The 14,163-nt window shown below is 35.3% G+C and overlaps 1 protein-coding gene across 1 annotated transcript; it reads left to right on the top strand.

Annotated features, from left to right (window-relative positions):
- The first annotated feature begins 9,913 nt into the window (after positions 1 to 9,913).
- On the top strand, positions 9,914 to 13,362 carry LOC118058319 (uncharacterized). Its single transcript, XM_035071028.2, has 2 exons — positions 9,914 to 12,718; positions 12,863 to 13,362. The coding sequence occupies exons 1-2, from the start codon at positions 9,946 to 9,948 to the stop codon at positions 13,240 to 13,242; spliced, it is 3,153 nt and encodes a 1,050-aa protein (XP_034926919.1). The 5' UTR covers positions 9,914 to 9,945; the 3' UTR covers positions 13,243 to 13,362.
- Positions 13,363 to 14,163: the final 801 nt, after the last annotated feature.

Genomic DNA, 14,163 nt, shown 5'->3' with positions numbered 1-14,163 from the left:
TATGCCGATGATAGACGGGACAAATCTTGTAGTTCTGCTATGCTGGATGCAATTCAAGGCTGTGAAAAAACTGAAGCGTCTTTGGCTGTTCAAGGTTCATATGGAACAAAGGTTTACTTCCTAATCTAATGCCTTGAGCAAATTTCAATTCAAATTTATAGTCACGTAGTGCACTTAAGACACCATTTACTATAGTAGATCAACACTTGGAGTTCTGTAAAAATTGGTATTTTGGGACTATTTGTTTGAGTTCCCTTTTTAAAACAATTTACATTTCTATTTAGCTCTCCATTTATCCATGCAATTTCTATATGTAATTAGATTAGACTTATAATAATCCTTATCATGCCATCCATCCTATTGTTGCTCGAATGGAGCCTTTTATATTGTACACTCCCTTCTTTAGTGATTATATTAGGATTTGATGCTATGAAAAGGAGCATGCAGGAACTCTTTAAGGACTAGCGTTTACAAAGACCTCTCGTGCTTTCTAGTTTGCTTGTTGTCCGAAACTTTGAAAATTCATGTCATCTGTTAGAATTTCTGCTTTATAGTCTCTATGTGTTCTAACAAAATTTTCTTCTATGATCTTATTAGGTTAAAGACACCGTGGAAGAGAGCATAAATAAACTGAACAGAAGTAGAATCACCAGTTCATTCATAAGTGGGAACACGAAGAATCAGGATCAGCCTTTGTTAACCCTTAAGGATGTTGAGTCCCTATTCGCAACAGTTCCGTCCAACTGAAAACCTAATTAAGACATCTGCCCCCGTCCGCGGCTGCTGCTCTAGCAGCTGAGAGGAGACTGAAGGAAAATACAGCAGGAATTTCCGTGTGATAATCATTCTTTTCTTTGAACACCAAACCTAATGGAATTGCAGTTAAGCAATCTTCTGGCTATGTCATCACTTCCAACAGGCAGCTGTTATTGTTTCATCTCCAAAGGGGAGAGCGTCTCCCCGGTCCGTCATAGATTGTCTAACCAGAGGTTGCATAGTCGTCTATGATTTTTATTTTTTTTATTGGTGTATATATGAAGAATGCAATTTTTTAGCCCTCTGTCAGTTACAGAGAGTAATTTAACGAGGAATTCGTTGTAGATCAGCTCATTTAACCATTATGTATACTCGCTGTGTAGGTCAAACAAAAATGACAGGACAAAGCTGAGAAAAGCTAGGTCCTCTTCTCCTTAGTCTCCAATGGCAGATATTAGACACTCCATTCAATCTTTGCACCATCTTTCTTTGTCTACTTTTGTTCAAAGAACTGGATCGTCAATTTGTACAGAAACACATCGCAATAATGTTCATTACAACTAGCTCTGTTTTGCAATCTCCCATACAATGTCTGTGCTGTCAAGACACTATCTTGTACCTAAACATAATTTTATTAGAACTAAAAAAAAACACTGACCTAATGATCTAATATCACTCTATATTACTACATCATTTTTATTTAAGATACTTTTGAAGGGTAGGATAGAATAGTTTAAATGTTTTTTTATAAAAAATAAAATTATAATCTGTTCCCGTGGATTGATAGGAACTTCAGAAAAAATGGATGGGTAGGAACTTCATTTTTTCTGTTCAGTACTGATCTATAGTCCGCATGAAAGAGTGTTGGGTATATCAGCTTAGAGTGTAGACAAAAACCTACTCTTAATAACTTGAAAAGATTGAAATGATAAAATGATTTGTTTTTCACAACTCAATGAATAAATAGAATAATAATGTGATTAATTTATTTAGGTCCATACATCATTTTATTAGGTCCATACAAAAACCTGCTCTTAATAACTTGCATCGGATTGGCTAATACAGATACTATATATCTTGAAATGATAAAATGATGAGTTTTTTCACAACTCAATGAATAAATAGAACAAACATACAACAATAGACTAAGTTGCGATGTGATTAATTTATTGGGTCCATACATGAAAATAATATAACTAGGCAAACCAATAACACATAAATATAGCTCAAGTTTTTCTTCTCAAAAAAAAAAAAGCTCAAGTTATGTCATTCTTTTAGAGTGCTATAAATTAGAAAATCAGATATAACAATGATCAAAAGGGGAAGAAAATATGTATGATAACAAATTAATTATTTTAGAATTCTTTAAGAATAATTTAATTTTATCATTGCAGCAGACAGGATATTCTTATCAACTCCAGCTTTCCCTCGTCAAATTACTCTTAACAACAATCTAAGTCTGTACAAGATCCGATCGAACTTCAGAAAAATGGACTGGAAAGGACTTGACCAGGCTCGGCTCATTGAAGGACCCCTTAAAAATATACTTTGTTTGACTTGTTCCGTGGTTTGTACGGGTACTGATCCATAGTCTTCTCAGTCTCTTCGTCAAAGGTGGCCCTCCATTATGGAAATTTAATTTGGCGAGTCTCTCTCACATACACTTTTCCATTATCTTTTCAGTGGAAAAGATGGAAAGGGAGAAGAAATTATTGATGAACTGGAAATTACAAAGCGATACACCCACAAGTGTGTCTCACGTCAATTACAATACCTTCCATTGAATTAGTGATCAAATTGCTAGAAAGAACTTTCGAGATTAAAGCTTCTTTCAAAGGCTTAAAGAGTGTTTCAGGGTTTCAAAGACTGAGAATCACTATCAACAGTTTGACTTTTAACGTTATTTATATTTTCTTTTGCCGCTCTTCTTTGATTTGTCCTTTTTTTTTTTTTTCATTGTTTTGCTAAAGTATACTCACTTTATCTTGGTTATCACTTTTTCTTGTTATTTGGACATGTCCCCTGGCATTTGAGTTTTTTGGGCTCTTTTGCTTTTTGGCTTTCTCACGGCTTTATCATCTTTCTTGATCATCGAAATTTCACTTGCCCCCAATGTGGGGTGTGATCCTAGTCGGGATTGTTTTTTATGAAAGAAAAATTATTCAGACTCAAAAAGGGATCGCAAGGGATGTACTTGTTTGAAAACAATTCACTAATTATCCCTATTAACTTCAACAGATCATGTCCTGAAAAAAAAAGAAAAAAAAGCAGAGTTTAAATCAAGTATTCTACAAGATATAATAGCATAACAATACTAATTATTCAAGTTCTACAAGCATAACAATATATTAACCTCTAATTACACTCAATTCTGAGAAATTTGCTAAAACAGAATGCTATTGCTGGATAATTTCTACAAGCAAACATGTGAACACAATTCAAGAAATTAATTAGTGAATTGTTTTCAACTTTTCTTATTATTGAACTGTGGCCCGTACGGGTTAAGGAATCACAAGGAATATAAACCATGTTTTTTAATCATATGTACATGCTTTCTTAGAATATATTCATGAACATTAATTGTAAGTCATTGCATAAATGTGGAAGAACAGGATGAATGTCGGAGATAGTGAACAATTTTGGCAATTGCATCAAAAAATCATGGTTTTTAATCGTAATCACAGCTTTATCATGAGTAATAAATATACCAGTTCTTTTGTTGCTCGAATGGAGCCTTTTATATTTGTTTCAGAATTTAAATGTGCACTCCCTTCTTTAGTGATTATATTAGCAACAGTTCATTCATAAGTGGGAACACGAAGAATCAGGATCAGCCTTTGTTAACCCTTAAGGATGTTGAGTCCCTATTCACAACAGTGCCGTCCACTGTATCAGAAAGTGATGGAAAGACAACTGAAAACCTAAGACATCTGCCCCCATCTGTGGCTGCTGCTCTAGCAGCTGAGAGGAGACTGAAGGAAAATACAGCAGGAATTTCCGTGTGATAATCATTCTTTTCTTTGAACACGAAACCTCAGAATGGAATTGCAGCTAAGCAATCTTCTGGCTATGTCATCACTTCCAACAGGCAGCTGCTGTTTCATCTCCAAAGGGGAGAGCGTCTCCCCGGTCCCTCATAGATTGTCTAACTAGAGGTTGCATAGTCGTTTATGATTTTTATATTAACTTTGATTCTTATTTTTTTAATTATTATTTGTTTTTTTCTTATTATTTTTTAATTAAAATTTTTAATCTATCAAATTTGATCCTTATTCTTTTGATTGTTACTTATTTTATTTAAAATAATATATAAAATGTTAATTATTATTATTTTAATTTTTTTCATCTTTTTTTTTTTAGATTTGATTTCTATTATTTTAATTATTATTAATTTATTTGAGATAATTTATGAAATTATATATTTTTTTAATTTTATCTTCATTCAACTTTTTAATTTGTAAGATTTGTTCCTCATTATTTTAATAAACTTGAAAAAAATAAAACATTAATAAGTTATTTTCAACCCTATGTTAGTCTAGTATGATTTTTTTTTTATTGGTGTATGTACGAAGAATGCCATATTTTTTAGCCCTCTGTCAGTTACAGAGAGTGATTTTTTAGCTCATTTAGCCATTATGTATACTCGCTGCGTAGGTTAAACAAAAATAACAGGACAAAGCTAAGGAAAGCTAGGTCCTCTTCTCCTCTCCATTGGCAGATATTAGACACTCCTTTCAATCTTTGCACCATCTTTCTTTGTCTACTTCTGTTCAAAGATCTTCATTACAACTAGCTCTGTTTTGCAATCTCCCATTCCAATGTCTGTGCTGAACAAAGATTTCTTCTTTAAACAGAATTGTCAAAGTCTTGTGCCTTCAAGAAACCTCATTCTCATGCCATCTCTCATTCGTGAAATGTCCATAGCAAGACCCACTCTACAATCCAATGAATTTCCATCATTTCATTAGAAAATTCAAACCCAAAGAACACGATAACAGTCTATTGGTTCGTGAAACTTTCATTGTGGAATTGAATAAAAAAAATTGCCCTCATTCCCAAAGAACACGATAGCAGCAAGACCCACTCTACCAACCAATGAATTTCCAACTTGATGTTGCATTTTCTAATGAAATGAATTTCCATTAGAAAATTCAAACCCAAAGAACACGATAACAGTATATCCATTAATACTAAATTTGGAGTAAAGAAAGTAAATACAGAGAGGGCCCATGTGCTCCAATTTGCCTGACTTTTTTGGACGGAATGTAGATTCAACAAATGAAAAATATAGAGGTTATTAATTTGAATTTCATAAATTTCATCTAATATGGAGACCACTTGTATAGATATTGCCAATAACTTTCTCGTAGAGCAATTTGCTCGTAGTGTTTTTGTGGACATGAGCTCATGGAAGCCTGTGCCTCATCCTCCCGTGCAGATCTTGAGGTGCCACCGGGTCCAGAATCCTCTGCTATAATATTTGTTTTTGCAAAAAAAATTATTTTTTTATTTATTTTAAATTAATATTAATACGTTAAATCAAAACTAATTTTTAAAACTAAAAAAATATTATTTTAATATATTTTTAAATAAAAATCATCAACTATATACTTCAAAACAAATCCTAAACCGTGATATCATGATTTTGATTAATTTATTAGTTCCGATAATAATATAACAAAGTTATGTTAATATAACAAAGCAAACCAATAACACATAAATATAATTAAAGTTATGTTACTCCTTTGGAGTGCTATAAATTAAAAAATTAGATATAAAAATGAAAAGGGGACGAAAATGTGTTCACATAAAGTATCATAGCAAATGGCTACATTAATCATTCAGGGTCAGCTGCTCTCCGTAATTTCCTGTTCGATTGTGCTCTGATTGAATTCAAACTGCAGGGCAACCGTTTCACTTGGTTTAGGGGGGGTTCTATGAGCTGTATTGACAGGGCTTTCGCATCTCCAGAGTTCCACCTCCAGTTTCCATTCTTATCACTCTACCGCTATCTTAGGGGGATGTCTGATCACTGTCAATTGCTTCTTCAGGCATCAAAGGTAAATTGGGGATGGAAGCCTTTCCGCTTCATAAATAGTTGGTTGTCACATCCTTCATTCTCAGCTGATTTTGAGATCTTCTGGTTTGATAGTTGCAAGGAATTTCCCGGTGACTATAGATTGGTAAAGAAACTAGGAACTTTGGGGAAAAGATTGAGACAATGGAACAAATCCACCTTCGGTAATCAAAATTCAAAACTTGCAAACATTCAGAACTCCATCACAACCATCGAAGACTTAAGCGAGGTACGCCTCTTGTCTGAGACTGAAAAAACAAAGCTCAAGAATCTGAACTCTAAGCTTTGGGAGGTTAGTAGGAATGTCGAGGGTATTTGGAGGCAGAAATCCCGCCAAAAATGGTGCAAAATGGGGGATAAAAACACTCGGTTCTTCCATATTTCGGCAAGTTTGAGGAATGGTCGGAACCACATTAGCAAGATTGAGCAGAATGACAGATTTTTAGACTCTCCAAATGACATCAAAGAGGGTGCTGTCAACTTCTTCTCAACTCTGTTTGCCAAGCCACAATGCAGAAGAATTGAAATGGGAGACGCAGGGTTCTCTAAAATTTCATAAGAAAAATCAGTTTGGTTAGAAAGACTACCTTCATTGGAGGAAGTGAAGCAAGCCGTATGGGATTGTGATGGTTCAAAAGCCCCCGGTCCTGACGGGTTCACCTTCTCCTTCTATAAAAAGGAATGGAATCTTATCAGCCCTGACATCTTTGTGATGGTCACAGAATTTTTCAGAACAGGTAAATTACCAAAGGGGATCGGCTCGTCCTTCGTGACTTTGATTCCAAAGACCAATAGGCTGAGCACTTTCTCCCAATTTCGACCAATTAGTTTGATTCATGGGTTATATAAAATAGTGGCAAAGCTCTTGTCCACTAGGCTCCGAAGCATTCTACCAGATGTGATAAGTGTAAACCAGTCTGCTTTCATTGCCGGACGTCAGATTCTAGATGGGTTCATGATAGCAAACGAGGTTGTCCATAGTATTCGTAGCAAAAAGGATCACGGGTTTTTGCTAAAGGTAGATTTTCATAAAGCCTTCTACTCGATTTTATGGGAGCATATCGATTCTACCATGGGTTATATGGGTTTTGGATCTCACTGGAGGAAATTGATCTTTGAATGCATGTCCACTTCTAAATTGGCCATCCTAATTAACGGCTCACCAAGCAGAGAATTCAGTATGGAGAGGGGTCTCAGGCAAGGGGACCCCCTCTCTCCTTTCCTTTTTGACATAGCAGTTCAGGGGCTAACAGTTCTATTCAACAAGGCATCAGATTCAGGTTACTTTAAAGGTTTGCAGACTTCGCAAGGACATCACATAACCCATTTGCAATATGCAGATGACACTCTGATTTTCCTGCCGAATGATTATACCTCTCTACTGCATGTCAAGAGGATCCTCCGCTGGTTTGAGATCATTTCAGGACTGAAAGTTAATTTCTATAAAAGCTCACTTATATGAATTAATTTGGATAACGAATACACTTCAGGTCTAGCTAACACAATTTTCTGTCGCAGTGACTCCTTCCCAGTCAGATACCTTGGGTTGCCTCTTGGTGCTAACCCAAATAGGCTCTCCACTTGGAAACCGGTATTGTCCACAATCAGAGCAAAGTTAAGCAAATGGAAAGGGAAGTTTTTGAGCATGGCCGGAAGGATATGTCTTATTAAATCTGTCTTAAACTCTCTACCTCTATACTATATGTCAGTCTTTACTATGCCAAAGGGCATTGCAAAAGCAATATCCTCAATCAACCGTTGTTTTCTCTAGAAGGGCTCCTCAAATTCACATGGTATTTGTAAGGTTACTTGGCATAAGGTAATTAAGAGTAAGCCACTTGGAGGTCTCGGGCTTGGTTCTATTCACAGTAAAAATCTAGCTCTAATGTTTAAATGGCTTTGGAACCTTGACAAAGAAGTGGCAGGAGGTTGGCAAGAACTCATCTTACGAAAGTACCGGCCACATTTTACAAATGGTCTTCCTGTGTTTGCAGGTTCTTTATCTCCAACTTGGCTTGGCGTGGCATGGTATCTGCAATTTCCTTAAATCACAGCATAGTCGCTCCCATCCAATCCAATGTTAGGTTTAAGGTGGGTGATGGGAGAAACATCAGGTTTTGGTCTGATTCTTGGCTAGGCTATGCAGCCCCTCTCCAGTTCATGTTCCCTAGGCTTTACAACCTCTCCCTGCAGCAATCTTTAAGTGTTGCAGAAGTTCATAACCCAACAGATAACGCAATCAATCTTTCTTGGAGAAGACCCCTTCGATCTCGAGAACTCTGCATGTGTGAAAGCTTGATAGCAGAAGTGGAACGTGGCCTAGTCTTCTCTGATGGTGAAGACAACAAGATTTGGAAACACCATAGCTCCAACAATTACACAGTCTCCTCTGGGTGCCATCTCTTTGACGGTTTAAATGTTTTAGGACATCTTCACTCCCCTGATTTGCTTTGGAAAGGGTTTGCGCCTCCAAAAATAGATGTGTTCATATGGCTTCTTTTCAATGGCAGTGTCTGCACAAAGGGTTTCTTAGCTGAGAGGAGAATCATCAATTATGAGGAAGCTCTTTGTCCTTTCTGCTGCAAGGAGATTGAGACTATACATCATCTCTTCCATCTTTGTCCAAAATCATGGTCTCTTTGGGGCAGACTATTTAGTTGGTTTGGGTGTGTAGGTTGTCTGCCAAAAGAATCATATCATAACCTTCAGGAATGGTCCAACATGGTAAAAGGAAAATTCCAGCGTCAGGCAATTACCCTTCTCTGTAAAGGATTATACTGGTCAATTTGGATAGCGCGCAACCACATGATCTTTGACAACAAAACTCCAGACTGGGATGTGATTTTTGACCTCACCTTTCATAGGTTGGCCTTTTGGTTGAAGTCCTTTGTTAAAAATTTCAGCTACATGGCTCTGATCTTTATAGGAATCCTGAATGTATTATGAACTGGACTAACTAGTCAGGTCTTTAGATTCCTTGTTTTCTTAATGTATTTTTAATTTCTCATGTAATCTTTCTTAGCAGCCCTCATCTCCTTAATGGGGGCGTATTATTTATAATATTCTCGATTACTATCAAAAAACAAATAGCAAATATATGTGATAAAAACTTAATTAGTATTTTTTGTTTAGGATATTTTACGAATAATTTAATTTTTTTATATAAAAAATATTAAAAAACATTAATTAGTATTTAGGTTTAGGATACTTGAAGAGTAGTTTAAATATTTTTTTTATAGCAAATAAAAAAAATTATAAAAATTATTAATTAGAATTTATGTTTAGAAAACTTCAAGGATAATTTAATTTGTTTATATAAAAAATAGAAAAATATTAAAAAAAAATTATTTAGGATATTTCGAATGTAGTTTAAATGTTTATTTTATATATAAAAAAAACATTAATTAATATTTCTGTTTAGAATACTTCAAGGGTAGTTAAAATATGTTTTTATAACAAATAAAAAAAAGTATAAAAAAATTAATTAGAATTATTCAAGGATAGTTTAAACTTTTTTATGAAAAATAGAAAACATTTATAAAAAAACAATATTTAGAATACTTCAAGTGTAATTTAAATATTTTTTTATAAAAAATAAAAAATATAATTAGTATTTTTATTTAACATACTGTATGATAAAATAATTTAAATGTTTTTTTATAAAAATAAAATTATAATCTGTTCCGTGGATTGAAAGGAACTTCAGAAAAATGGATTGATAGGAACTTCATTTTTCTGTTCCCGCGGTTGTTACGGGTACTGATCCCGTTATAGTCTTCTCAATTTCTTTTCAGTGGAAAATATGGAAATTATTGGTGAACTGGAAATTACATGTCAATTACAATATCTTCATTCAATTAGTGATCAAATTGCTAGACAAAAAACTAGTTTTTTTTTTATTGGAAATGACCTTTCATTATAGAGGATATGTATAAAAAAATACAATTAAATTTTACAGAGTATGTATCTAAGTAGTTAATTTCAACTTAATTAGAGAAGAGATGCAATAATCAATGATATTAAAAACAATTCCAATATATCATGTTTTCCTACCTATAAATAATACCTCTCCATGGAAGAGCCTAATCTAGTACCATAGCAAACCATATCCTATGTCTCTTGAAAAACACACCATGACGACGTCCTTACTAAACAAACCATTCTTCTCCTTCTTTCTCCACATCCTGTTTTTGCTCCTTCACATATTCAGCTCTTCTTCCTTCTTTGCTTTAGCTGAACACACTTCCTCCACAGCTTCACCATTTGGTAATAATAATACAGAAGCTGAGGCTCTTCTCCAATGGAAAGCCAGTCTTGACAGCCAAAGCCAATCTCTCCTTTCCTCTTGGGTCGGCATCAGCCCATGCATTAACTGGATTGGAATCACTTGCGATAATACTGGAAGCATCACAAACTTGACACTTGAAAGTTTTGGCTTGAGAGGTACGCTTTATGGTTTAAAGTTCTCAGCCTTCCGCCGAAATCTTTTTGTCCTTGATCTTTACGAGAACCAACTTTCTGGTTCCATTCCTCAAGAAATTAGGTTGTTAGAGTCTCTCAATCAACTTAACTTGGGAAGTAATGTTTTAACCGGTAAAATCCCTTATTCCATTGGAAAATTAAGAAATTTATCTTTCCTTGCTCTTGCTAGGAACCAACTCTCTGGTCCCATCCCTTCTTCTGTTGGAAACTTGACAAGCCTATCCGTACTCTATCTTTGGGGTAACAAACTCTCTGGTTCCATTCCTTCTTCTATTGGGAACTTGACCATGCTCACTGAAGTATCACTACAACAAAATAATCTCTCTGGTCCCATCCCTTCTTCTATTGGAAACATGACAAGCCTATCCACACTCTATCTTTGGGATAACAAACTCTCTGGTTCCATTCCTCAGGAAATTGGATTGCTAGAGTCTTTCAATGAACTTGACTTGTCAAGTAATGTTTTAACTGGTAAAATCCCTTATTCCATTGGAAAATTAAGAAATTTATCTATCCTTAGTCTTATGAAGAACAAACTTTCTGGTCCCATCCCTTCTTCTGTTAGAAACATGACAATGCTCGTGAGGCTTTATCTAGGTCTGAATAATTTATCTGGATCTGTTCCTTCAGAAATAGGACAACTTAAATCCCTTGTGGACTTGACATTACTTGAGAACAAACTTCACGGCCCATTGCCCTCAGAGATGAACAATCTCACCCATTTGAAGTATTTGTCTTTGGATAACAACGAATTCACGGGTCATTTGCCAGTAGATTTATGCCATGAAGGAGTATTGGAAATCTTTACTGCTTCCTACAACTACTTCTTAGGTTCAATCCCGAAAAGCTTGAAAAACTGTACTGGTTTATACCGAGTAAGATTTGATTGGAATGAATTAACAGGAAATATTTCTGAGGTTTTTGGTGTCTATCCACATCTGGATTATATTGATTTGAGTTACAATAATTTTTATGGTGAGCTTTCTTCAAAATGGGGAGATTGTCGTAACATGACAAGCCTAAAAATCTCAAACAATAATGTTTCTGGTGAGATACCACCAGAGCTTGGGAAGGCTACTCAATTGCAATTGATAGATCTGTCATCAAATCAGTTAAAAGGAGCCATCCCAAAAGATTTAGGGGGTTTGAAGTTGTTGTACAAGCTTCTCCTTAACAACAACCATCTTTTAGGTGTCATTCCCTTAGATATTATCATGCTTCCCAATCTTCAATTCCTTAATTTAGCATCTAATAATCTGAGTGGATCGATTCCAAAACAACTTGGGGAATGCTCGAATTTATTGTTGCTGAACCTCAGCGGTAATAAATTTAGAGAAAGCATTCCAGGTGAGATAGGCTTTATCCTTTCTCTTCGAGATCTTGATCTTAGCTGCAATTTCCTGACTCGAGAGATACCGAGGCAACTTGGGCAACTGCAACGGTTGGAAACTCTCAATGTCTCTCACAACATCCTTTCTGGACGGATTCCAAGCACTTTCAAAGACATGTTAAGCTTAACAACTGTGGATATATCATCCAATAAGCTCAAAGGCCCCATTCCCGATATCAAAGCCTTCCACAACGCTTCATTTGAGGCATTAAGGGATAATATGGGTATATGTGGCAACGCCAGTGGTCTAAAGCCGTGCAATCTTCCAAGAAGCAGCAAAACTGTTAAGAGAAAGAGCAACAAGCTTGCGATTTTGATTGTACTCCCTCTTTTAGGAAGCTTGCTTTTAGTGTTTGGAGCTTTATTCATTCTCTGCAAAAGAGCTAGGAAGAGAAACGTTGAGCCAGAAAATGAACAAGATCGAAACATATTCACGATATTGGGCCATGATGGGAAGAAGTTGTATGAGAATATCGTTGAAGCTACAGAGGAATTCAACTCCAACTACTGCATTGGCGAAGGAGGATATGGAACTGTTTACAAAGCAGTGATGCCAACAGAACAAGTGGTTGCTGTGAAGAAACTTCACCGGTCACAAACAGAAAAGCTGTCCGATTTTAAAGCTTTTGAAAAGGAAGTTTGCGTGTTGGCAAATATTCGACATCGAAATATTGTGAAAATGTATGGATTTTGCTCACATACAAAGCATTCTTTTTTGGTTTACGAGTTCATTGAAAGAGGAAGCTTGAGAAAGATTATAACCAGTGAGGAACAAGCAATTGAGTTCGATTGGATGAAAAGGCTAAACGTTGTGAAAGGGGTGGGTGAAGCTTTATCCTATCTACACAATTCTTGCTCTCCTCCGATCATTCATCGAGACATTACAAGTAATAATATCCTTCTGGACTTGGAATATGAAGCACACGTCTCTGACTTTGGCACAGCTAGACTGTTGATGCCTGACTCGTCCAATTGGACCTCATTTGCAGGTACTTTTGGATATACTGCTCCAGGTGCGTAGCTTTATTTCAACATGAAGTACTAATTAATGTGTAATAGTGAAAATAATATATAGTGTTTTTTTAGGTTTTATTATAAAGTCTTTTCTTTCAGCTAATTGATAAAAAACCATGCATAATCATTTTTTTTTTTGGCAGAGCTAGCTTACACAATGAAAGTGACTGAAAAATGCGATGTCTATAGCTTCGGAGTGGTAACAATGGAGGTGATGACAGGAAGGCACCCAGGCGATCACATTTCAGCACTCTTATCACCAGGATCTTCGTCATCATCCTCGATGCCACTGATTGCTCAACATACACCATTGAAGGATGTGTTAGACCAACGCATATCACTTCCTGAAAAAGCAGCAGCAGAGAGCGTTGTCTACATGATCAAAATTGCACTTGCATGCTTGCATCCCAATCCCCAATCTCGGCCTACAATGGAAAAAATTTCTTTCGAGCTTACAGCCAAGTGGCCTCCACTTCCTAAGGCATTTTGCACAATAAGTTTGGGAGATCTCTTAATCTCATAGAGTATAGCTACTTCTATTCGATTACCAATTGGAACAATAAATTTTTGTAATATGAATTTCATCATCAAACTTTTTTTCTTTCAAATTATGTTTTATGTATTAAATTTATTTTTCTTTGCATGAAGGGTTTGAGAATATTTTGATTCTAAATTGAAGATCAATACACTACGGAATGAAATTTTAAGTTCTCGCTGAAACAATTAAAAGAACAATGAAAAAAAATATATCTATTGGTAGAAAGACTGTAAGAAGGTAGCAGCAAGACCCACTCTACCATCCAATGAATTTCCATCATTTCATTAGAAAATTTAAACCCAAATAACACGATAACAGTATCTATTGGTTGGTGAAACTTTCATTGTGGAATCGAACAAAAAAAATTGCCCCCATTCCCAAAGAACACGATAGCAGCAAGACCCACTCTACCATCCAATGTTGCATTTTCTAATGAAATGAATTTCCATTAGAAAATTCAAACTCAAAGAACACGATAACAGTATATATATCCATGTGCTCCAATTTGCCTGTCTGTGACCTTTTTTGGACGGAATGTAGATTCAACCAATGAAAAACATAAAACACGAGAGGTGTAACTTCCCTCATCAGATTTTACTCTTTTTTTTTTTTAAGTTACAAGTTTGGGTTCTATAAATTTCAACAAATTACTAACCGTTTGCATTTTGTATGATTATTAATTTATAAAATTAATTAAAATATAACTAAATTAACTCACACACCCGTTGTGATAATTGTTGAGAGGAATTTAAAAATAAATATCTTTTTTTTTCAGGAAAAATATAAATGTAGATTCATAATGCATCTGAGCTGTGTGCAGTTAAAGTGCACTTTTTGAGAGGAATAGTTACAAACTCAAATGAAACTGATCTCGTCTTTTCAAATAATAATAAAAAAAAAAACAGC

Source organism: Populus alba, chromosome 19 (genome assembly GCF_005239225.2).
Source record: "Populus alba chromosome 19, ASM523922v2, whole genome shotgun sequence".
Classification (NCBI taxonomy): domain Eukaryota; kingdom Viridiplantae; phylum Streptophyta; class Magnoliopsida; order Malpighiales; family Salicaceae; genus Populus; species Populus alba.
Note: the sequence above shows the minus strand (reverse complement) of the source record. Positions and strands in the feature narration are given on the sequence as shown.

What these genes read in the sequence shown, in the direction of transcription:
- LOC118058319 (XM_035071028.2), top strand. Translation starts at nt 9,946, where the DNA reads ATGTCTCTTGAAAAACACACCATGACGACGTCCTTACTAAACAAACCA. An exon ending in TTTTGGATATACTGCTCCAG is followed by an intron (nt 12,719 to 12,862) that starts GTGCGTAGCTTT and finishes TTTTTTTGGCAG; the next exon opens with AGCTAGCTTACACAATGAAA.